This window comes from Neospora caninum, chromosome XI (assembly GCF_000208865.1).
Source record: "Neospora caninum Liverpool complete genome, chromosome XI".
Lineage (NCBI taxonomy): Eukaryota > Apicomplexa > Conoidasida > Eucoccidiorida > Sarcocystidae > Neospora > Neospora caninum.
In genome coordinates this window covers 1,092,999-1,116,552 of record NC_018397.1, presented here as the reverse complement: position 1 = coordinate 1,116,552, position 23,554 = coordinate 1,092,999, and the positions used below count along the sequence as shown (strand labels likewise).

Genomic DNA, 23,554 nt, shown 5'->3' with positions numbered 1-23,554 from the left:
GCCTCCGAGGACGACGAAACGGGATTCCGCGAAAGAAAGGCCCGGACAGGGGAGGAAGAAGCAAAGCGAAGGGAGAATCCAAAGAAAGATTAGGAGGAGGGACGTGTGAGGATGAGACCATTGGCAGAGGAAGAAGATCGATAACCAAAAGGGCATACAAGAAGAGACATCGCGGACACCGATTAGTTAAGGCAGATAAGAGCTCAGTGTGTCGCGAAGTCTTCCGCGAAATCATGGGTGTGTTAGGCAGTAGGCAGGCATCCTTTTGGGTTCCTATCTGTATTGCATTTCTGTCTCTCTTCGCCACACTCTACATCGCCATGGACTGGATAACGACTATGTTTGACATCGGTCGGCCCGACTATCCAACTCAAGAGGGCGTCGAATCGCAATCGACACTCTGGTATCCGCCGCGGACGAGTTTAGGAAGCATATTTCTTCCAATTTCGTTTGCCCTCGGCATCCTGACGTTTGTCTCTTCATGCATAGCAGCGATACGCGTCGTGAAGGATGTAAGACGAGTCTCTTTTTGTCATCCTCGTTTACCGACACACTGATTTTCTTCCGCTTGTCTTTTCTCAGTTCGTCTTTTCTCCGTCTATTTAACGCTTGTTCGCGCTTTTAGTATGCACGTTTATCCTCGTTCAGTGGCGTTGGGAAGTTTTCATTCATCTACCCGCCGATTCGGTCTTCCCTTTTTCATCTTCCCCACTTCAGCGTCTTCGCCTCTCTCCTCCGTTTCTTCTCGTCCTGTTTCATCCGTGGCTCCTCGTCTGTTGTGTGCGCTTTCACATCTCTTTCTATTTTTCCTAACTGCTGATATGGTTGATAGGACCTACACTTTTACCAGACACGGATATAGCCGCCTCTTGAATATTTATAGTTTTTCTTGCGTTTCGGCAGGCAAAGCGCGAGACTGCCTTGGCGGCGAACTGGGTGTTCTACTTGGCTGCCTGCGTCTCCGCAAGTTTCACAGCTACTAGTAAGCGTTTCTGCCCCCCCCCCCTCACAGTTACGGCTTCATCGCGTACACATGTGCACCTGTTCTTCAAGTGGACACATACATGCGGTGCATTAATACACAAACATATACAGATGCATATGTCAGAATATACAAATCAATCTTATATGTATCCACCTGTGCATCCATGTATGCACCTCCCTTCCCAGTCGGTATTTCGTAGATCTGTTCAGGTCAGGTGTAGTTTGAAAGTTTTTCTTCTGCTTCTTCCTCTATGTAAATGCCTGGGTGGTGCTCGTTCCCATCTACAGCTGCCCCCTGTCTCTGTGAACATCGCGTGCCGAAGACAGATTGAAAGCTGTGTGTTACCATGTGGGTGATTGCCCAAGCAAGCCACCAAAAAAAAAACAAGAGAACGACTGTTGTTTCCGAGAGTTTCTTCTTTTTCCTACAGGTCTGATTTTGTCGATTCACGCGTGGTTCGCGAGACAGGAAGTTCACGCGAGCTTTATTTGTTCTGCCGCGAGAGGCACTGCACTGCCTCAGCAGATTTGTGCCCGCTTGGCTGCATGGCGCAAAGATAATGATATCAAGCTGCTGGTCCTCTTTTTGGTTTCGTAAGTTTTCTGCGATGCCGTTCTTGCCCAGACTTGGGCGTGCTCAGGTTTTTCAGCGCTTGCTTCTCGTTTGCCCTTGGGCATCTTTTAGCGTATCGTTAAGTCACATCACGGGGAAACCCCACTTTATTTCTTCGTTTGACAGGTTGTGTCCCTTCTGTGTACATAGTAACTCGTTCTACGTTGTTTTGCTTTTCGGAGGCGTACCAACGGGATTTGTCGCTCCCCGCAGGTTTTTTTCACTTGAAGGGATGCGTTGTTTTATAGCCTGCGAGCCACTTGCTTCGTCTGTGTCCTCTACAGTGCCTCCAGTATTTGACATGTGCATTTTCATTCTTCCCAGTGCATACTTTTCTCGTACTCCAGGTTGCACATTTCGCACCCAAATTTTGTAGACAGAGATATGGTATACAAATGGAACGTTGAGGAAATGTGCGTGTGCCCCTTTTCTTTTTTGTCTCGCATCGTCAATTTATATATATATATATATATCTGTCTATACATCCATGTTTACAGACTTATATCCGTCAATGTCTCTCTCTATATATACATGTAGACACGTATAAAGTGATCAAGCCGCCTTGATTGTGTGCCACGGATCGAATGAGAAGCAACTCCAAAGGCTACGTTTTTCATATTCTGTGATTGATTAGCGACTACCATATATGTGAATATCCGAGGATTGGCTCCATATCTGGGTAGCAACTCGCTACGGCCAGCTTCGACTGCAAAATGAATTGCCTTCATTTCCAAGGGCATCTTGGCTTCTTAGAGAATACTTCACGGCTCACTATTTTTGTCTGTAGGGGTCATTTTCGTCTTCGGTGTTGTCTTCTGTGATGTCATAAACTTCTTCTCATACGGTACTCAATTTATTTCGGTTTCACATCAGCAGACGGATACATACATCCTCTCTTCCTGCTTTCTTTTCACCTCATGTGCTGTATTCTGTAGTCGGGCTCTCCATCCGCGTGTCTTCAGCTTTTGGTTTCTGCTTACAGGGGCGGAGCGGCGCTGTTAACGGGAATCTTGGTAATGCTTCTTTTCGGGATCATCTGCAAAGCAGTGTGTGAGTCTATGTCTGCCTATGTCTCTCTTTCGGCATTCGTTGCATGTTTCGTCTGTGCGTGTCTTCCTCAGACGCTCGCAGGAAATCTCTCTGTGTGTCTCGCGGGATGCGGTTTTCGTTGCGCCGCTGCAGTCTCGGTCTGCCGCTTTTTTCCCCTTGTCGGTATTCAAGCTGTTTGGACACGTGCGAGCAGCTTGCTGAACTTTGACGAGTGCACACGACTTCTGCAGGCTCTGTTTGCGCTATTTATGCATGTGCATGTCCGAGTAAGTTCATTCGTCTCTCTACACATGTGTCTTCGCGTGGAGTTGTCTGTCGATACATATGCCTGGTCAGTTCTGCCCCACATCTCTCTATTGATCATGCGTTTCTTCACCTTTTCGCGTTATCTCATGCGCAGGGTTTCCTCCTCTAGAATATCCAGACCTTCCTGCGAAAGGCACGATGCCGACTCGAGATGTTTTGCAGGTCTCACCCTACGCAGTAAAAGCCGTTCAAGAAGCAGGGCGTCAATATTCCAGCTCAACAATCCACACGATAGGGACCGAATTCGGTAAGATAACACGATCACTGCTTGAAGAACGAGTTCGACACAGAAGCAGACAGACCTCTATTCTGCTGCTCGTAGGAAAAGAGAGAAAATTCCGCACTTTAGATCCTCAGATGTCGTGGAAAACGGACGGACTGGTGGACGCGTTTTGAAACGCAGGGATTTGTGGGGCAGAAAAGGAGGATAACTCGCCGATTCAGAGTCTACTGACCATCCACTCTGTTTCTCGAGGGGATCAGGCGTGTACAGGGCCGCAACCGAGTGTGAATCATCGACTAAAAGGAGGGGAACAGTTTACTGGAGGAAGTAGACAGATCCGTAACCCGGGAACCTAATGTACGTTTCTCCCTTTCGCGATAACAGAGAGAACCAAACACGTGTTCCCTGGCGTTGTGGTTGTGTTCCTGTGTTTCACGTGCGGATCAGCCGGAGTGGACTCGTATGAGATGTCGATTGCAACTCCCACGTCGTCGGCGGGGCGCAGCAAGCGGCAGAAATCGTCAGCGCTTTTGCCTCACCGTTAGCTTCACCTGCACACGCACACAATCCGTCGGGTTTTCTTCTGCTCGTTTTCAAGGGGAGAGAACGACGGGATAACACCTACAGAGAACCGAGTGAGGGAAATGTCTGTGTTGTCCTGAAGGCCGGGGAAGCAAGTTCCCTGTGTCGAGTGTGCGCCATTGATGTGTGGCACAAGGTAGTTCGACGGTTTTCCCCCAATGAAGAGAGACACGAGAACGTCTCGAAGGCGGCAGGTGCTGCCGGCGAGAGAGGACTTCTCGTCAACCCCTGCTAGTCGTTCAGCTGTCTTGCCACATCAAAGGGCACTTGCTTGTGTTCTTTTGAAAACCGTGATGCGAGGAACAAGAATGAAGTCTGGCGGGCGTACAGAGGAACATGGAGATATTTGGACGAGTTCATCGGTGCAATATTGTCAGATCTCGAAGCAAACAACGAAACGAGGCGAAGATGACAGTGGAATGTTGTCTCAGATTGGCTGCCGCGGTAAACAAATGTTGAGAGGATGCCGGTCCCTCGCAACGAAATACTTTTGTTAACAAGGGAATAGATGTACGTATTTCTTGTTTCTGTCTCTTGTTCCAGGGTCCTAATTATGTCTTTCGCAGTGGTCTTAATTTCTCTGTAGCGTTCGTGCCCGCCGCTCTCCCGTCTAGTCTCTTTGTCACTCCAGGGCTGCATGGCTTTTTATGTTTTCTCTTTCCATTAAGTCTTGGACTTCCATCTTTCTGTGGTGGTGGGTCTTGGCGTCTCAGTTCGTGTCTCGCCACCTCGCCTCCTCTCTGACTACTTTTCCTTCTTTCTGGCGGTCTCTTCGACCTACGAGGTTTGTGTTCTTTCTCGTGCTGTGCTCGTGGTTTCTTCTGCTCTCTTGTTTTCCCCTCGTTCTTTATCATTCCTCACCAGACCTCTCTCTCTTGCATCCATGCCGAGTTTATATATGTATATATATATATATATACATATCTGCCATTATAGCTTTTTCGATATCTGTTCGAACGTGCGGAGAGTATGTTTAACGAGGACTCAACTGCGAAGAACTAGAGACTGCATCGTTCCAGGAGGGGAAGTTTTCCACGTAAAGCGAAGTTTTTATAGGGATGTTCTTGTAACAAAATAGAAAGGTCTCCTCCCAACGCTGCGCGCCACGTTACGTTTTCTCCCACGAGCGAATCCTTCCGGCTAGTGTCTTCCCGTAGACACACCGGATGCATGGCTCGTCTTCCGCCGTAGGCTCGATTTTTTCTCGAAAATGTTTTGCATTTTCAACTAGCAAGGGTTAACAGTGTCGCTTTACGGATTTTTGGAAGTAAGCATTTAAGCGGACGTTTAGCTAAAGGAAGCTTCATGCACGCGTGTGTGCATAAGCTTGTACACCGACTCAAAAAGTATATGCATATGTTTCATTGCCACAACTGCTGGTAAACCAGATGTGCATACACGCTCTTTTAACTCTATATATCCCTGAAGCTCGCTTCTTGAATAGGTTTCCATGAACCCCACCCGCGAAAAGAGTTGCTAGTGAAGTTGCTTTGCCGGGGCTGTCGCGCCCAGCTTTTCCTCTCGATATCTGTATGGGGGGTTCGGTTTCTAGAAGCACCCCGGTATCGCCGTTCCCCAATCACTTTTCTCAGTCTCTCTGTCCCACTGAGGCTCTAGAAAATACACCGCTTCCGCGACGCAGCGCTGCAAAGTGGGTCTAGGAAAGATCAGTTAATTCAGGAGCGTCAAGGCCAGCGTTTGCATATCGAAGAGAACCCCATCAGAAAAATTAGACGATAGACCGCTGTCGCGTACGAGAACACGAGTACCTGTATGCGCAAAGAAACCGACCGGAGAAAGAACAGCGTTTGCTTCACACATATCACTCAGTTAACGCCGCTTTCGGTTTGTTGAAGAAAGGCCGAACTGCCCACTCCGTTTCCACGTCCTTCATTTCAGCTGTCCCCAAGTCAATCCGGTAGGGCTTCAATGTGAAACGAGGGCCGACCTCCACTAGCTCCAGACGGCCTCTCTTCTCTGCTGAGTTTTCTTCGTCTGTAAAAAACAAAAACTCGCAGCACTCTCGATCCAATGGGGTGTCCACGGTAACTCACAGAACAAATAGGCACAGGAATACACCGACCTACATGTATCCACATACATCTATATGTACATGCAGAAATATGTTGATATATGCAGGAGTAACATACACGCCTGACCTCTATTAAGAAGTCATAGGCACAGTTGCTTGACCAGAGACAACCCTTCAGGATACAGAGACGGCCGTCGGAAGCAGACCGAGCCGTGGAACGTCACGTTCAAAATCACCGTCAGGGTGCACCGCAACATAAGCTAACAAATGCGTCCTCTATGGAGTTTCTATTTTAGAATTACACGTGTCTGCACTTGCATATACGCAGATGAACGAATCTTTCTGGAGCAGTATACACGTACATATGTATCAGCATATGAATAAGTATATATATATATATATATATATATATGCTATTGCCACGTCTTCGGTGTCTTCCAGTTCTTGCCTGGATCAGTGGAGGAGCTCTCGGGGGTGTTCGTCGACGCTGCAGATGCCTTTTTCCGGGTATCTGTCCAGGTGTAGTGACGGAAATGGATCTCATCGCCGACATTCACAAAAGTTTGCACGCGCTGGGCAACGGGATTTGCAGGGGGATAGAGAAACTTTAAAATGTTCATCACGCGCAAACCTACGCGGGACGTGAAGTTGTGGAAAACCAAATGTGGCGCAGCCTAACAAACACCCCAAAACACAACGCCGGAAAGAACGCGACGAGACAGTTGAGGAGCTTCCGTTATTGCATGACCACGACGGAGAACAGAGATAGTCACCAGCGCTAACCGGTCCCTAGCAATTGCCTAGGCACTCCAGTGCGAAGCAAGGGGAGTTATTCTGAAAATGAAATGAAGGAACAAAGGTCGAACTGACACTCTCCACACGGAACCACCACAATGCCAGAGGATAAAACATAGGCCTACCTATCTACTTGTCGGCGTGTTTACACACACCCATATATGCACATCCCCACATATTTACAAGCGCGATTAAACGTGTGTATTCGTCCCTATTTCTAAATGTATGCGTACGTGGTTCAGCACAATATCGGTCGAGAGAGGTATTTGGGCCGTGAGAGGTCGCCTGCAGACGGCGGCGGCGAGCTCAGCGGCAACGCGACTCGCTTCTAGAAACAAGAACCAACTGATCCAGAGACTTTCTCCGATTGAGAACGCTTACTTCCGACATATTTGCCGGCTTTTCCGGCAGATCGTGGCGAAGAGCAACTCCGGAGAGGTTGAAGTGAGCTGCCGGCCCGTGAGGAAGGTGGCACACGACCATGGCGTCGGGCTGGCCTGTGGCGCAAACGAGTTGAAAAAACAATCCAGGATAGACGCTTGTCTTCCACAATCTGTGTCCAACCGCTCTGCCAAAACAATGCATGCACGGAACCGCGTCCTGGCGACACAGTTCTCTGCAGATCGCCTTTTTGGAGGAAAGTGTACAATGGAAAAGAAAAACGCAGGTTCAATCACACACGCAAGTAGTACTAGAGGCGTGTAAGCACAGTCATTTGACCGCACAACACTGCCACATACGAATCTTAAAAAGAAACACAGCCAGAAGCACAAAAATATAAAAGCGCATTTATGACTGTGTACACACACATGCATGCATATCCGGACCGGTACATATATATATATATATATATACAAACGCCGGCATGGAGGGTTGTTTCGTGCCTTGTATTCTTGCATAGAACCTGCACACAGCTCCCGTTCGCTCACGTTTGCGTTCTCGCGGGTTCGAATCTGCGCCTTCTACCACGCGCCCTGTAACTCACCTCTGTGTTCGTGGATGATGATCAAGTCGGTCACGCTGTTGCTGCGACAGAGTTCGACTAGGTCATTCACCACGTAGCCACCCCGGTTTATCCTTTGACTGTTTGGAATCAGCAAGCGCAGCTCCTTCACGAACTGCTGGAGGCGACTCGAAGGATTTCTCGATGTCGTCAACACAACTTTCGGGTCTTCAACGCCTGTGCCACACAGTGAAAAAAACAGCAGAACTGCCTGTGCAGATCCATACGCACGTGTAAATGTATCGAAGTACACACTTACGGAACTACGCGGCGACACATATATATATATATATATGAGTTTGCAAATGGATAGAAATCGACTTACGGACAAAACCTGCAGGCGCATGTTCGAATATGCTCAATTGTGAACTTGATAGTGTGAACACGAATATTTATACATGTGTATACAGGTATATTTACAGGTAGATGTACCTGGCCAAATGCATGCATATATCTGCATGTGTGATGTAGCGGCAAAAGACGTGGGTGCTTACGCCAATTGTCACTACGTGTGCACAGATGTCTCGCACGTGCTTCGGATACGTCTCCATTGCTGCATGCCTGCATGCAGCAGATTTGCGTCGACAGTCTCCTGAGCGGGGTGTCGCGTCTCTCAGGGCATGGCCAGACTTGTTTTCGTTGCCTCACCTGCGTAGGCGTACTCGTCGTCGATATGGGAGGTCGTCTGGGCCGTGTTTACATCCTCGAGGTCGAGAGTGGGAAGGAGTTTCTGACCCGCCTCTCCACGCAAATCGGTGGGGACGGGTTTTCCGCTCTCCAGCGCCTCCTTCAGCCGTTTTTTCCTGTCTGCAAGCACTCGCGCCTTCTCCTCAGTCGCTTTCCGGAAGAGGTACTCCTTCCGGAGTCGCACAGTCCTGCGCAACATGGTGTGTTGCGTGCGTTTCGCAAAACAAAAAGTGATGCGTTCGGCGTTCTTCTCTCGTTTTGCGCTCGGCCCTCGGTCTGCGGAAATTCGGCTCGGCCCGTGAATCTCGATGTTTCGCGCGGCTGCGGTGAGATGGGCAACGGTGAGCGACGGCAGATCCTCAATCACGAATCGCTCCCTTCCACCTCGACCTCTCAAGAGGGGGACGCAAAGTCGGAGAGAGACGCGCAACCCTGTTCAGAGTCGCAGAAAGGGAAGCAGATGCACGCGGCAGAGCGCGAGTACTCGGAGCAGACCGAAGCTGGAGGCCGCAGATCTGGAGCAGAAAAGAAGTCGCGAGACCGGAAGGCCCATGAGACGAACTCTAGTCGTTACGTTACCTTGGCGAAGAAATGACAATGGCGACTCTTATTCGAGTAACAGAACGCAGAAGCAGGATGAGAGGCACTGCGGCTCCAAAGAGTATCGTGTCCCAGCGCCAAAAAAGAACGAGAAGCCACGCGTTGAGGCCGTTCGTTGAAAAGAGGCGGAGGCGCGGGACAAACAGCGAAAGGGGGAAGAACAGGGAGGAAAGAAGGGAAACCGACGAGAAGGATCGATTTCCTGCCGCGCAGCTTACCCTGTGCAGCTTCGTCCTTTGACCGGAAAAAAACACACGGACTCGGATCCGCGAAACGCGGGACCGTCGCAAGCGGTTCGTGCACTACATGTCATGTGGCAACACTCTTTCCAAACAAACATACCACATCGACGCATACAGACATTTGTGCGTCGACACGGCTACGTACATCTATGCGACAGAGATACGGAATCGGTGGTTGCCAATCGTATCATATTATACACGGCCTGGCCACGCAAAGCGGAAATAGGATATACATATGAGTCAGACTGTACATGTCTATATGACGCTCAATCTTCCCTTCTCTGGCTCTCCACAGAGGATTTGTGTCGTGACCCCAAAAATCGACATGCGTTTCTGAAGGAGACACCCGAGACTGTCGCACGCGTGGGGTGGCGCGGAAAGGTTTTCTCAGGTTGGAAGGTTACGATATTTTCTGGACGTTTCTTCGCGTACACCCGCAAAAATGGAAAAACAAAAAGACAGATCAGTGGCCTTTTCGGACCGAACGCGGCAGACGCGCGAAAGACGAGAGGAAGAGCGAACGCGGCTCGCCTAAACCCCAAGAAAGATGCGAACGCCTGTTCACTCAGCGCTTCGACATGCGCGCAGAAGAGCTGTTCTCTTTTCGCTAATATTTTCTGGACTCTTGTCTCTCCTCACCGTGCATGCAGCTGCGTCGCTTAGATTCACATCCTCTCGGTTTCCTGCATTATCTCCTGAGTGTTTTGCTTCATTTTCGCTTTGAGGGGAGAATTAATGTGGGCTGGTTGTTGCCGTCCCACTTCTGGAGACATGCGGGTTGCTTTCGTTTATCAGGGAACAGCTGGGCTGGCCGGCCAGGATCATGTGGTCTTAGGAGAAAGGCGCGAAGCTCCAGTTCTGTTTCACTCTGTCCGTTCTTCCTTCTCTCTGTGTCTCTCCTTAGCTTTCGTTTGCTCGCCAGCCTTTCCCCTTCTTCTGTCCCCTCTGCGGAGTAGCTACCGCGCACTTCAAACGCCTCGCTTCGCCGCGAATCGACACCTTGAGAAAAGGGGAAAATGGGGACGGAAATCGGTGTTTTCCTGTTACATAAGATATGGAGTGTCCTCCAAGGAGCCAGAGCACTAAAGGTGGTCTTGTAAACCGGAGGTTTCTGATTCCGGTAGCACCCGAGAAAAGCATCAGACCCCATGGGAGTATACATCTATACACACACCCATATACACTATATCTCTCTACGAGCACTACATACATCTTGACACGTAAATATATATATATATATAGATAGATATATCGGTCTATGGGTGGACGTGTAAGGGCTCGTTAATCGCTTCGATACCAAGCATGTAAACAGCTACGCGTCTCTAGGGGTCCAGAACATCTGGAGAAATCGCTTGCAGCAGTTGACGCTAGCAAGTCAGGCGCGTTTTCTGGGGTCGAGGCAAACCGTCGCTCGTCGCACAAATCGAAACGAATGGGGGACACTTCGTTTGGTTCCTTTCGCTTCTTTCCGCCCTCACCTCAACTGCTCACATTCCTTTCTGCTTTCGATGTTCTGCTCCCTGCATTTCAATCATTTCGCTCTTGCCATCAAACGCCATTCTCGTCGCGGAACGGGCAGATCCCCCTCAGATGGAGAGATTTCTTGGCCGGCAAAAGTTGCGAACGGCCTCACTTCGGTGACCCGGTGAAGGACAAATTGACAGGAGCAACTTTCGTGGCGGCCGCTGCAGTGCGGCTGTGCCGCGTCGCTCCTTGCGTCGTGTTGTTTGCCGGGTGTGCTCGAGTCGCTCTTCGTGCTGTTGGCGAGGGTTTTTCAGGAGCTCAGTGACCTTACGTAGGTTCAGATCCACATATGCGTACCTGAACAGTTGCGTACACTAATGCACACATCCCAATCTAAATACTCGTACAGCTATATATAGAAGTGCGCAAATAGATGGATATCTACCCATCTCTTTTTCGTGTAGAGTGGAACTGTCGGAAGACCCTTCTAGAAAGCAAATTCGTAGATCTCTGTTTCCTTAGTGCAGGCACTGTATCTACGTGTATGAATATGCACATTTTTGGACCTATACGACCGTATAGTGTTCACATGTATGTGGTACACGTAAAAACGCGCGGGCACGCTGCTCGCAAGGGTCGCTCTCTTGAACGCTGCCCCGCCGACAAGCCATATCGATAAAAGCGAGAATGTCGACAAAAGCTGCTAACCACCGACGGGGATGTGGGACTGGTGACATATACGCAACAGTCTACTCTGAGAAAAACACCACAGACGTATCCATTCACATTTCTACATAAATGCATGCATACGTATATGCGTGAAAATGAATATTTGGATGCAGTGTTAAAGACCTGGATGTATGCGGGAATAAAAATAGGCATGTGCAGCAAGGGGTATACAGACGTGTGAGTATTGAGAAACCCAGACGCATGACTCCATCAAAAGGTTTCTGCGCATCCATCTCGATACGTTTTCCGTCGAGGCAGGCATTCGTGAAGATACTCCATGATTTCCGCTTTAAAATGCGACTCCTAGGTTTCTACAAACGTTTTTTGGAGAGTCGACACTACGGGCTGGACTAAACTGCCTGTATGGGCGGGGTACGTCCAAGACTGCGTTTCAGAGAATCAGCTGAGTGTGCATGTCTCAGGCCGTTGGCTCGTGGATAGTCGGATGGAAGAAACACAGGCGCAGGACGTGATTGAAAAAAAACGGTTCCTGAAGAGCAACCGTGTCAGCGCGTGCAAGACGGAAGAAAAGACTTTCCGTCTCACGACAGAGCCTGGGTAGACAACGTGGGAGAAGCAAGTTGGATTGCTTGTGAAGAACCCTTCTCTCGAGGCCGTCTTCACCACATCTTCCATTTCCAAGAAAACAAAAACTCATCAGAGCTTCTGTCAGGTGAAAGACAGTGAAGACGTCGACACCTGCGGGGGTCTGTGAAATGTGGCGCAACGGCAAGTCTCCCGTCGTCCAGCAAACGCAACACGGACTGAGAGCGGCTGAAAACCAGGACCGTGCAACTCCCACACTCACGCACAGGGATCTTGCAGCTGTGCATCTACACACATCTACGCTCACGCGTCTTCCCCGACACGCACAAGTTCATGGCTATTGAGTGCGTTTCAGTGGACACATTAATTTGCACATGTGTACGTGGCCGTACACATTCGTGCATTAGCGTATTCCTCTGGGGCTGTATACACTGTATATACAAAGGGATATGGAGAAAACGTCTTCCCTTTTCGAGGCCGTGGAGAAGACTGCATCATGCCATGTGCACGAGCTTCGGCGCCGCGCTTCCCAGGGTCAGTCGGCGAAGGGGAGAAGAAAACCGAGAGGCGCCGGCTGAAGGGTCCTCGCAAGCACCGCTGAAGACGTTCAAACGGACTGTGTTGGTTTTCTCCGCACTCGACGCACTTTCGTGAGACTCTCTTTCAAACTCCCTCCTGCCGTGGGAGCGAACATAAGCGATACAGCGAAAACACTGTGCCGAGGAACCCCGGACCGATGCGACGCCAGTGCTGAAAAAAACAAAAGAAACCCACGCCCCAGAACATGCGCAGGTAAGAAAGCAACATAATACTAGCCAGAATACACCAAAGCTGGGCTTCTGCCCATATCTATGTACGGGGTGATCTCTCTGGAGGTTTAGAACTAACGCAGATTTACGGTTCTGTAGACGTACACAAAGACATGGTGTACTTACACAGAGACATCGCGTAGCTGTATCTACACACGAATTGGTAGACACGACGGCTTCGCTTCTTCCTCCCAGACGAGAAAGGAACCCGCTCCACAGTCCACGATTCACTTTGGCGCTGTTTCTGCCTCCCTCTCGTCTCAGTTTACGCCGACGCGCACCTTTCCTAGCACTCCGTGTACATAGGCAATCCACCAGAACGACAAACAGAAAGGCGAAAACGGAGACCAGAGCACAGGAAACAAAAGGAGTTTTTGAGCGTCCATCCCGAAAAGATCGAGACGACACGATCTTCGTTCTTCGCCGTTCAAGTCACCCGACGGACAGTTTGCATCGCTGACGTCGTGTTGCATGCGCCGCAGATGTATTTTTCACCTAGCATATAAATATATATATATATATATATATATATGCATTTGGGAAATTCATTGATTGCTACATACATGGAAACGGTATGGTGACAAGAGTATATATATATATATATATATCCGTATGCAAGTACGTCTTCAATTAGAGCTTTGATGTATGCATGTAGAGATCTAAACAGCGGGAAGTGTCTTGCTTTTTGTTTTCTGGAAATTGACTTCTGACTCACCTCACTGGTCATTCCCACGAAGAGAAGGAACAAGAGGAGCGGGCCGATGAAGTACTTGAGCTTATCTGGAACGACGAAAAAGAAGGGAAAGTGGAGCAAAGCTACAGCTAACAGCGGCGAAAACGAAGGACAGACGGAGAATGGTGATGGACTCGAGCTCTCCAGCAGCGCCGTTGAAGGGGCGACAGAGAGCGAAGGTGACAGATGAACGCAGAGAGGAAACTGGGACGCATGGACAGAGAGAGGACGGGAGACAACTGACGAAAGGCGTAGCAGGGAACTGTGCGCACGGTCGCAGAAGTCGAACACACGAGGAACCGGTCAGACGGAAAAGGTGTACAAAGAAAGAACCCGGTGTGCGCAGAGTGAAAAGCGCGACGGGAACACTTTTGAACGACCGGCAGAAACCACCACAGGTTTCGAAAAAATCGCGCTTATTGGCGCGTGGCCTCTTCAGAAAGGCAAACACGCGCCGGAACGGACATTTAGCGACGCATTTCAAGTTCACACTTACGTCCTCGACTTCCCAGACCAAAAAACGGCGTCCAAAATGCCGCTGTCTTTGCACCGATCGAGCCCAAAAGCACAGCTGAGAGACAGAGCACCAGACGTTCACTGGTGCGTAGGTTCCGAAACACGCAGGTAGACAGATGTGCACATATATATGTAACACAAGCGCTGTATGTTTATTCATGTACGCCCATAATCAGTGGGTACGCTGTATTTGTTCAAAAAAGCAAATGTACCGGTACACATTTTAGTCACAGAGGCACGGGCACCTTTGTCGAGACGCAGGTGAGAATGCTGGGAAGGAGGACCAGAAAACAGAGAGGAAGTCTCTCGGAGCCATCCACGGGTTTCCTCTGTGACGATGTCCTTCTGTTGATGCATGCATGCAACGAAAATCTGGCCAGGTAAACATGCGGTGTACGAACACACAGATTCATAGAATGTTTGAGTGTTCAGATGACAAACTTCGTGCACCATTCCACCCGCACTGTCAGCGCCGCGGCTTACTTCGCTCGCTGCAAGTGACCGCGTACAAACTCGGTTCGTTGAACTGCAGACTGAGCCTGAGAGGCACGCACACGCCACGAACGCATCACGCACCATCGCTTCTGCATGTGTATATGGCTGCATGCATTCGTACGCGGAAAAAAATCTGCATTCGAAAGCTTCGCACAGATGAGAGGGGACAGAGAGATCCACGAAGATCCACCTAAAAAACGCCGCAGACACTACGCCTTCGAAGACAACCACTCGACGCCCAACAAGCAACGGACACGGTGAGCGCCGTGGTGCCTGCTTGCATTCGTACGTGGCATTGCTTGCATCTACGAAAACGCATGCACTACGAAAACGCATGCACGCGCAGATGCACCTATGAGGAAACGTATGCGCACGAAGCCCACACGCGTGGCGGGCTGTGCGCGAACCACCCGATTCGTTGGGATGCGGTTTCTTTCTGAAAATCGAGGCTCACAGGGTCTGCAGAGGATCCGAGAGAAGAGCGCCGATAGACGGAAGAGACGAGAATGAAAAAGGCAGATACGTGAAGGCCACCATGACAGCCGCAGACGTTAGCCGTGCCCGCACGCTTGCCAGATCCTGCCGTTTCCCGAAACAGACAGCAAGAAATCGCCACAGTGCATGCGGAACTCTCTGCACTTCATTACCGGAGATTCCGCGTGTACGCACTCACTACCCCCAGCCTCCCAAATATACATATATATATATATATATATGGATAGATAGATAGATAGATAGATAGATAGATAGAGGGATAGATAGATAGATAGATAGATAGATAGAGGGATAGATGACCATGCATGCGCGACTACATGCACGTGAAGGATATATGGATCTCGGTGCAAAATGGATCATGAACATAACCGAAAGAGGAAATCTCCCGAGCGGCGTTGACCCGCGTTTCAAACGTCCGTGCGTTTCAATCTCATGTGGGTTTGCGGTGGGCGTTGTTTCCTTGTCTGAACGCACCCTGACAGCGTGGACAGCTCCTTCGACAAGGCACGCCCAACTCCAGATCGCGCCTGCCACGGCCATTCCCCCGACGAAGGCGAGAACGAGTCCAGCGACTGTCCAGGTGAGAGCCTCTGAGGGGCCCTCTGCGGCGGCTGCGGCGGAGAAGCGTGTGTCTTCCGTTCCCTGTAAGGACGAGAATCGAGCCTGTTGCTCTTGTTGCAGGGGAGCATAGTCGATGAAGAAGAGGGAGGACAGAGAGGAGAGGACTGTGTGGGAGACGCCGAGGTGTGCGCCAAATGCGACAGCCGACGTAACCGTAGAGATCGCCGCCACTGCGCCGGAGACGCCGAAGAAGGGGGGCAGACTGGTCGCGGTGATGGCGAGCACTGCAGAGAGCGCGCCGGAGAGAAGCAGCAACAGGTCACCGGGAGGAGGCGAAAAGAGGAAGAGGAAAAAGACGAGGACGGAAGTCACGTTGCGGACGTGAAGGGGAACTGGAAACTGGATCGACGGATCCGCAAACATGCCGCTGTGGACCACCTGAAGACAAAAGCGAGGCAGCAGACACGGGGAACCGCGCGTGAACCGCGTCACGCTCTCCTCTGTGCACGTTCGCCGGAACCGAAGAAAAGCCGTTCCCGCTCCAGCGCAATTCCGTGGACCACAGCTGGCGCCTGCCGAGAGGCGTCCGAGCTTCCGGAAAACCGTCCCCTTCGTTCACAGGGTGCAGACGCGAGTGCCTAGGTTTTCCCGCACCATGCTTTGCCACATGGGGTTAGCATCGCCAGACGCACGCACGGTCGCTTGTTACGAAAGATACACAAGTCCCTGCCAAGACATGCGCACAAATTCGGGAATCTACAGACGGTCAGGGAGAGAAAGCCAGAGACGGCGCGCGGGGATCCGCCTGAAGGGAGTCTTTCTTCTTCTGGCTCACAGGGTCATAGAAGAAGACGACGGCGGCGAGAGCGTAAATTGCGCCTTCGACTCCAAGGTACCGAAACGGAGGTCCATCCGCAGCTCCTGGAAAAACATGGGTTGTGAGCCACGTCATGAAGACGGCGGGCATGTAGACGCAAATGAGAATCGTGATTGCTGAACGGAGGCGAGGAGACGAGTACTGGGGTCCCGCTCGATGGCGCGCGAGAGTCATTCCCCCGCGTTCTTCTTCAGTGACCCGCTGTATGTACTGGGCACACGAGTAGAGAAGAAAGGGGCCAACGCCGAGCCAGAAGACCACGGAACTTTGGGAAAGGTAAAAGGGATGGAGAAGAAAGCGAATGAGCGGCGACAAAGCGCCTGTGTCGGGAAGCAGGGAGAGAAACACATGCTTCTTTCTCATGGTTTCGAGTTCCCCGCGACTGGGAGGGGACACAGAGAAGACCGCCGGAGAGCGGAAGAGTTCTTTGTACGTCACCGCAATGGCACCCGGCGGGATGGACTGCTCCAAGAAGCAGACGGGGAGGACTCGCAGCATCAAGAAGGAGACATAGGGCAAGAGGAGACATAGAAGGGCGGGGGAGACGAGGTCCTTGAGAGAGAAGGACGAAGGAAGGCTACGGTGAACTACGGCCAGGTGCAAGCGAAAGGCGCGAATCGAGGCAGAAATCGAGAGAGACGGCGACGAGGGGGAATTCGAACTTATGGCGTGGAAGCACACAAACAAAACAACGAGGGGGGAAAACGTGTACAAGAGTTCAGACGGAGAAGAAAACAGCGGAGAGAGGGCCGGCAGAGAAGTCCCAAGAGAGGCAGAGGCGCCCGGGGGAACCGGCATCTCGGGCGCGTCGCCTACCGAGGGCATCTTTCGTGTCGAGAGAAAACGAAGCAAGAAGGCACGAGCAGAGGAGACGCGGAGAGAAGAGAGAAAAGACGAAGCAGGATGACGAGGAGATGGGGCGACAAGAGAGCGAGCGAAAGATCGTGCCGAGCGACAAGAGCACACCCCCGAGACGGCGCGCCTGAGAGGAGAGACAAAGGCGAGCTTTTGGAGAGACAGCCGACTCGAGTCGCTGCGACAGAGGCGCGAGACCCGAGGAGAATGTGTCCTCTTGAAATCTACCGAGAGGTTTTTCCTCGGAGGAGACGGAAAGAAGTTGGAAGAAGAGGGGACAAGACCGGACGTTCGCTGTCGGGGCACGAATGCTTTGCACACCCCAAGCGTTGAACGACGACCAGAATCGCCGGACAACACACGCCTGCAGTTATAAGAACATTAAATTGAGTTCTACCATATAGACGCATACACGCGCATACCATTCGTATGTGCATGTTAACATCTGTAGGAAGCTAGAGTATCGAACGTGTGCACCCCCACATGATGCGAATCTCGCGTCTCAGGCTCTCCGTGCGTTTGAATCAAAAAAACCAGCTCTGATTTACAATTGTCGACCTGAGCTATGCAAAAAACGCAGTACACGGTGGTTAGAAGAAGATCGAGACCTTCCCAAAAAGCACGCCAGGCGACAACTACACACACGCAACGGTGCCGTCGCAGTTGTTAAACCGCGCTGTTGTTGGGGTTCCCCGGAGTCGTTGCGAGCATTACACGAAGGAAAACGCGGCCAGGGGAAATAGACAAACGGAGAACAGTGGTTTTGTGGAAGGAACAAATACCTGAACAGAGCACCAGCAATCATTCTAGTCCACCCAGCCACAACCCGTCAGCTGCGCAGCCGCATCTGAGAGACTGGTTTTCCTTCGTTGCCGCATGCACAAAAAAGAAAAGCAGAGAGGAAACCAGTGACAGTCCCTGCCACTACGCACCTCAAGTTACCTTTCCCTCTCTCTGAGAATTAATCGGCAGAGGAAGTAAGATGACCGCCGAGAGATCTTGAGCCTTTGCGGGAAAAGGCGTCAAGAGACGTCTGCGGAGAGCCACCTCTGCCTGTCCAGATTGATCAAGACACGCCGCAATGTACGACGTCACAGACAGCGCTGCGATGACTCCGGACTTACCCGTTTTCTTGCTCATGGGCTACTGTTCCCTATCATGGGCGAACGGTACGGAATATCGATGTTGACAATAGACATATCTTTGCTCAGCAGCCAGGATCACGTGTTTCTCTGGACGCACTGTCAAAAAGAAGATCTGTGAAGTTGTTCCCTCAGCAGCTGCTCATGCTGCGTCGCCTGGTTGCACATCAGTGCCTCGGCAAAATATAGAACAAACTGGTTCCGTATTCGCAAGAAGGGAAGTGTGATCCAAAGAAAATGATTTCTTAACCCGGAAGATAGCGTCTAAAATGTATAACCGAGTAACAAATTCGATGTGCAGGTGGGCATAATGAACCCGTATTCAATTTTTACCTACGTGGCTATTCACTTTAAACAGCACGTCTGTTAGTATTACACGAAGAACGCTAAAAAGAATCAACTACGGTTAATGCTGCTAGGCAAAACTAAATGTAAAACATACAACTTTTAAACAACTTTGTTCTAGCAGACCAATACAACCGTTGTAAACTATTTTACAAATTGAAAATTCCTTTCAAAAACTATGTTCTGGTAAAATGTATTCAGATCGTTTAGCTGCAATAAGCTACTTAGCAAAAACTCATCAACATTCTAGAATGGCGTCACGAATTTAGAAGCAAAGCAAAGTTTTGAGGAATTCTGATGGTTAAAGCCGAGTTGTCAATTCAATATTCACAGTAAAAAACCCTTTAACGAAAAAAGTAACTTATTTATTATCTCTTGGAGCAATTAGCAACCAGATCTGAAATTCTATTCCATGGTTGAGACATATTCAGATATCCTCCGAATTTATACCATGTTAACTCACGTTCATCACTTACATAAGTTTGTAGTTTGACGTGCTTGGTTCACCTGCCCAGCACAGCCTTGTTCGGGACTAACTCCCTTATATATGGTTATAGAGATTGTTACCAGAGAACAATACGATCTGTATTTGAGAAAACAAAATTGATTTTACAGGTAGATCACTTCTACCCGGATCCAGATGCCTTTTAAGGATGCGACGTCCTCTGATCGCGCACAGACGACGATGAATTGATAGTGCGTCGTCCGCACGGGGTGCCCACGACACAGAAGTTTCGGCTTCGATACCTGGCCCCAACCAGGGGTTTCGTCTCACTCGCAGCGGCAAAGTACATCTTTCAGGGATGCTGGACGGAGATAACGCAAAAGGGATGTCTGCACGTTTGCAGCCACTGGAGAAGGCGTCAACATGCCAGTGTTCGTTGTTTGTATTGGAGGAATATGACGAAGTTATACCAAGATGGACCGCCGCATAACGTCTCGATGATAATATTTTCTGGAGCGGTGATACAGGCGTGTCCTCATCCTCCACGGAAGGTGGAGATGGTGAAAAATCTTCATATCCGTAGTTCTCTTGTGTAACTCTGAACTTACGTAGGGCTCTACTGTCTTTTCAGCCAGGAACTACTAAGATTACACTGCGTGTGTACGGGGAAGTCCTCTCCGTTGCGTAGGGACACAATTCGGTGTACGTAAAGTGTCCACCTCCAATGTCCTTGTTAGAGAAGACACTCCAGTTGTCGAGACCTTGTGTACGTAAACAGCCTTCTATTTTGCTTCCCGGACGTGTCCGGTTGTTTTCGGGAAGACCTTGTCGAGTTGGTGGACGCAGCCAGTAACGGTCTCCTCGACTTGCTCTCTCTGCAAAAGATACTCGTAAACAGACTCCGCCTTTCTGAGCGAGAAGCGTCACTCACAACGAGAAATCATCCTCGGCCTCCGGAGACTTCCCTGGAAAACAACAGTGACGAGGAAAAAACGGCTGCAAAACAAGGCGCTATAAGATTGAAAACACGAGTGAACAAGAAGCAGGCTAGATACATACAGGGCTGCCTGCGCACCAGAAACAGACCCGAAGTCGCAGGCTATCGCCGTGCCACACGCCTGTGGTCAGCTAGTTCCCTGGGACACAATCCAAAACGCGTCACCAGCGGTACATTTGCACGGGCGGCGAACAGCACCCCAGAGGCTACCTGCGTCCGTCCCTGGTGCTCAGCTGCTCGGGCAGTAATCAATCGCGCCATCGACACGCCGCTTGCGGAGCAACATTCGCGGGATTTTAAGTACCCCACCTACGGGAAACCTATGAAATGAGAAGGTCCCCACAGCCGAAGGCACGTGGGCGGCAAATGGTTCCGTCTGCCACCGTACCGGAAGACCCTGACGACAGTCACCCACTTCATGTGCCGCTACCAGAACTATTCGCAACGGACCAACTCTGAATCCTCAGTTATCATCGCTCAAGCTACCTCACGCCACACTGGGAGAAGCGACTCGGCGACCGGAAATCAAACACCCAGCTGCAATCCGGCACACGCGATTTGTGACGGCCTCTGTAGAGACCACTCGCGATATCGGTAGAAAGGGTAACTGCGTAAGAGAGCGTCTGCAGCAGACGATTAGATGTGGAGCGACTTTCTACTGTTTCCGCTGTGACCCTGCCAGCCACGTTACCCATATCGAGCGGGATTTCAGTCGTGATGGACAGATCCATCATGTAACCATGTTTGATTAGGCACTCCGCATCAATGAGCCTGTCTGTACGTTCGCTTCGTCGAAAACCCCAGCTGGTTCGAAGCCGCGGAACAGCAGATCCGGAACCACATCTGAAGGTCGGGAAAACCCACGAAATATTGAATTTCGAGTCTCTCGGCAGCACACAGAACGAGCCTTCACACGCATCCACGCAACACTACATAGCTTGCGCATGTGCCCGAGCACCTTCATTGGCATTTATTTACAAGATGCAAAGCAACCCTGTGGGTTCTTTGTGCTCCCCACTGGGGACCCACACTCAAAAAAGCTTAAGTAGGGAATACGGAGAGCATCATGACGGGACTCCCCTTTCGCTCAAACTCAACCACCGCCAAACTACTCCTGCACAGAACAAAGCTGTATTGGTTGTCCCTGCCCCGTCTCCTTGCGGGAGACATGACCTTCATTGCTGCAGCAACTCGCATCCCCTCCTCTCACAGAAGTCATTGAACACGAACTAGCCATAGTAGTCATTCAGGACGCCTTGCGCCGAGCTTGACCCGTTGATTTTGTTGTCTTCAGTCGACGCACTGGGCCGGACTGGCTACGGTGTTGACGCAGATTTTACCCTTGCAATCGGTCTTGTTCTTGTTAATCGCGTCCTGAATTTCCTTGTCTCTCGTCACGTGCTTTGCGCTAACCGCTTCGGAGACCATATCTACACACAAAATTGGACAAACAGAGAGCAGTGCCACATTCCGACAATGAAACGACTGCTTTCCGCGGTTTGAAGGCATGGATACGACGAAGGGCACACCTGGTTGCTCACTACTACGAAAAACCTGACAACTCTTCTTCTGTCGGCAAAACCGTGCCTTGGCGCTCCTACTTCTCTTTGGCCACACTCACATAAACCCACTCATTTGCTACGAATACTAACAAGACGGGGAGCAAGCAAAACACTCAACTCACCAATCCTGCCTCCGTGGCACTTAACCTCCTCTCCGCAATTGCTTGCACAGGTGCTTTTCTGCTCGTAGGCGAGACTTGACTGCACGTACGCACCGCCGCCAAAAGGACACAACGCAGATAATGAATCACGTGCGTTATCCTATCTCCTCTTACTGTCGTGTCTCATATCTCGTCTCAGCAGCGGATGTTCGTCTACTATGTTTCGGCGACATCTGGACCAACTCCAACCATTCTAGTTCACAGCTACTACTGGTGAGTAGTCTGGAGGACTTCGTGGAGCGTTGCAGCCGCCCGTGTCAGTAATCGTGGAAAAAGCTAGCAGGTAATCCCCTTTCTATTCAAGGGACCCTGGTCCCCTACATAATAGCTTTAACGTGAATGGAGAGCTGCAAATCGGGAAAAGCAAGCATTACCGGGTCGTAGCATCTCCACTCGATGCCCTGATTCACACTTGTAAGACCAGCGTCCTTCCGTGCAACACTGCCAGCCTGCTGCGTTTTGCAGTATGCGTTGGCCGCCTTTTGCGATGAAGGGCAGAGGCGAGCGGATTCCCTGGCCACCAGGGATTGAATCTCGGCATGGCGAGTTGTATGTACTACGGTGATCGACTTCACTTCGCCTAGGCAAGGAATCGCATTCCCACAGTCGTCAACGCAGGACACGCTGCGATTGGAGGATACAATGGATCTGTCATCGAAGCATCGCCACATATCTGCGTCCTGGTTTTCTTTGCCTTTAGCATAACGTGCAACCGCCAAACGATTGCAGAACACTTTGTCTCCCGACGCGCAAAGTGCCTTGAACTTCTTCTGGCAGTACTCGTCCAAAACTTCTTGGAGGGTATCATCAACTCCCAACGTCAGCTGGGGGAACGACACTGGCTGTGCGCCTGATGAGGGAAAGAAACACACACAAAAAGATGCACCCGGGGACGTGAGAAAACACTGGACATCAGACTTCTGCAAGCACGTTCAAGCTTATCGCAGCATACGAAACTGTTGCAAGCATACTCAATCTATCTGGTCGCAGCAACATTCTGCCCCCACTTCCCCCCTGCCGCATTGCTGACTAGGATATACTTCTCGAGACTCACTGAGGCGAAATTAACTCCAAGACCAATATTCAACCACCGTGCTGCTCCCGTTGCTCTGGAATCACTACAGTTTTGCTGCCTACAGCTGCTGGGCCGGTCAACCGTTCGGTTGTTCGGTTCAAGACAGTCTCGGGCGTCATTGCCGGCGATTCGCTACAGGAGAGTTCTTCAAGCACGTTGGCCGCTTATTTTCACTGTTGTCCTCACCATTCTCAATCTTGCCAAACAACCTCCGCTCAAACGCGTGAGCAGGCTGGGAGGAGGCGAGCACCGCCGCGATGGTGGAGCCGAGGCAGAAAAAATTGAACGCCATGGTGTTCGACTGGGGGAAGAAATGGTAAACCTGGTCTACCAGTGCACAGGTTGCTAGTGCCGTGACTTGCTGTCCCTGCAATGCCACTAGTGAAAGTGCAGCGCCAACCTGAACGAGAAACGTGGTTCATTAATGGAATTGCCTCTGAGTACCAGCACCTTCTCTGCCAACCAGCAGTGGTCAGAAGAAGATTTGGGGGGGGAAAAATTGAATATGACAAATGTGGAAGCTCACCACGCTTGACCGAAGCACACGTCTGGAGGAGCAACGCCAGTACAAGAGGCCGCGACGGCGGGGCAAGAGCACACTCGTCGCCGGTTTCATCCGGGGCCCGCCTC

General features: G+C 50.6%; 4 protein-coding genes across 4 annotated transcripts; 1 reads left to right on the top strand and 3 right to left on the bottom strand.

Moving 5' to 3' along the window:
- Nucleotides 1–233: 233 nt before the first annotated feature.
- Nucleotides 234–3,721, top strand: NCLIV_054480 (conserved hypothetical protein; the record flags this gene model as incomplete). Its single annotated transcript, XM_003885001.1, has 6 exons — nt 234–512; nt 904–982; nt 1,416–1,578; nt 2,580–2,647; nt 3,048–3,200; nt 3,624–3,721. The coding sequence occupies 6 exons, from the start codon at nt 234–236 to the stop codon at nt 3,719–3,721; spliced, it is 840 nt and encodes a 279-aa protein (XP_003885050.1).
- A 1,859-nt stretch (nt 3,722–5,580) lies between these two features.
- On the bottom strand, nt 5,581–8,474 carry NCLIV_054470 (putative U3 small nucleolar ribonucleoprotein protein; the record flags this gene model as incomplete). Its single annotated transcript, XM_003885000.1, has 5 exons — nt 5,581–5,753; nt 6,422–6,464; nt 6,967–7,082; nt 7,571–7,765; nt 8,237–8,474. The coding sequence occupies 5 exons, from the start codon at nt 8,472–8,474 to the stop codon at nt 5,581–5,583; spliced, it is 765 nt and encodes a 254-aa protein (XP_003885049.1).
- Nucleotides 8,475–12,519: 4,045 nt separating this feature from the next.
- On the bottom strand, nt 12,520–17,167 carry NCLIV_054460 (conserved hypothetical protein; the record flags this gene model as incomplete). Its single annotated transcript, XM_003884999.1, has 7 exons — nt 12,520–12,606; nt 13,381–13,445; nt 13,895–13,969; nt 14,398–14,453; nt 14,864–14,988; nt 15,379–15,903; nt 16,301–17,167. The coding sequence occupies 7 exons, from the start codon at nt 17,165–17,167 to the stop codon at nt 12,520–12,522; spliced, it is 1,800 nt and encodes a 599-aa protein (XP_003885048.1).
- A 4,249-nt stretch (nt 17,168–21,416) lies between these two features.
- NCLIV_054450 (uncharacterized protein) lies at nt 21,417–23,216 on the bottom strand (the record flags this gene model as incomplete). Its single annotated transcript, XM_003884998.1, has 4 exons — nt 21,417–21,556; nt 21,811–21,889; nt 22,224–22,699; nt 23,111–23,216. 4 exons carry the CDS (start codon nt 23,214–23,216, stop codon nt 21,417–21,419), a joined length of 801 nt encoding a protein of 266 aa, XP_003885047.1.
- Nucleotides 23,217–23,554: the final 338 nt, after the last annotated feature.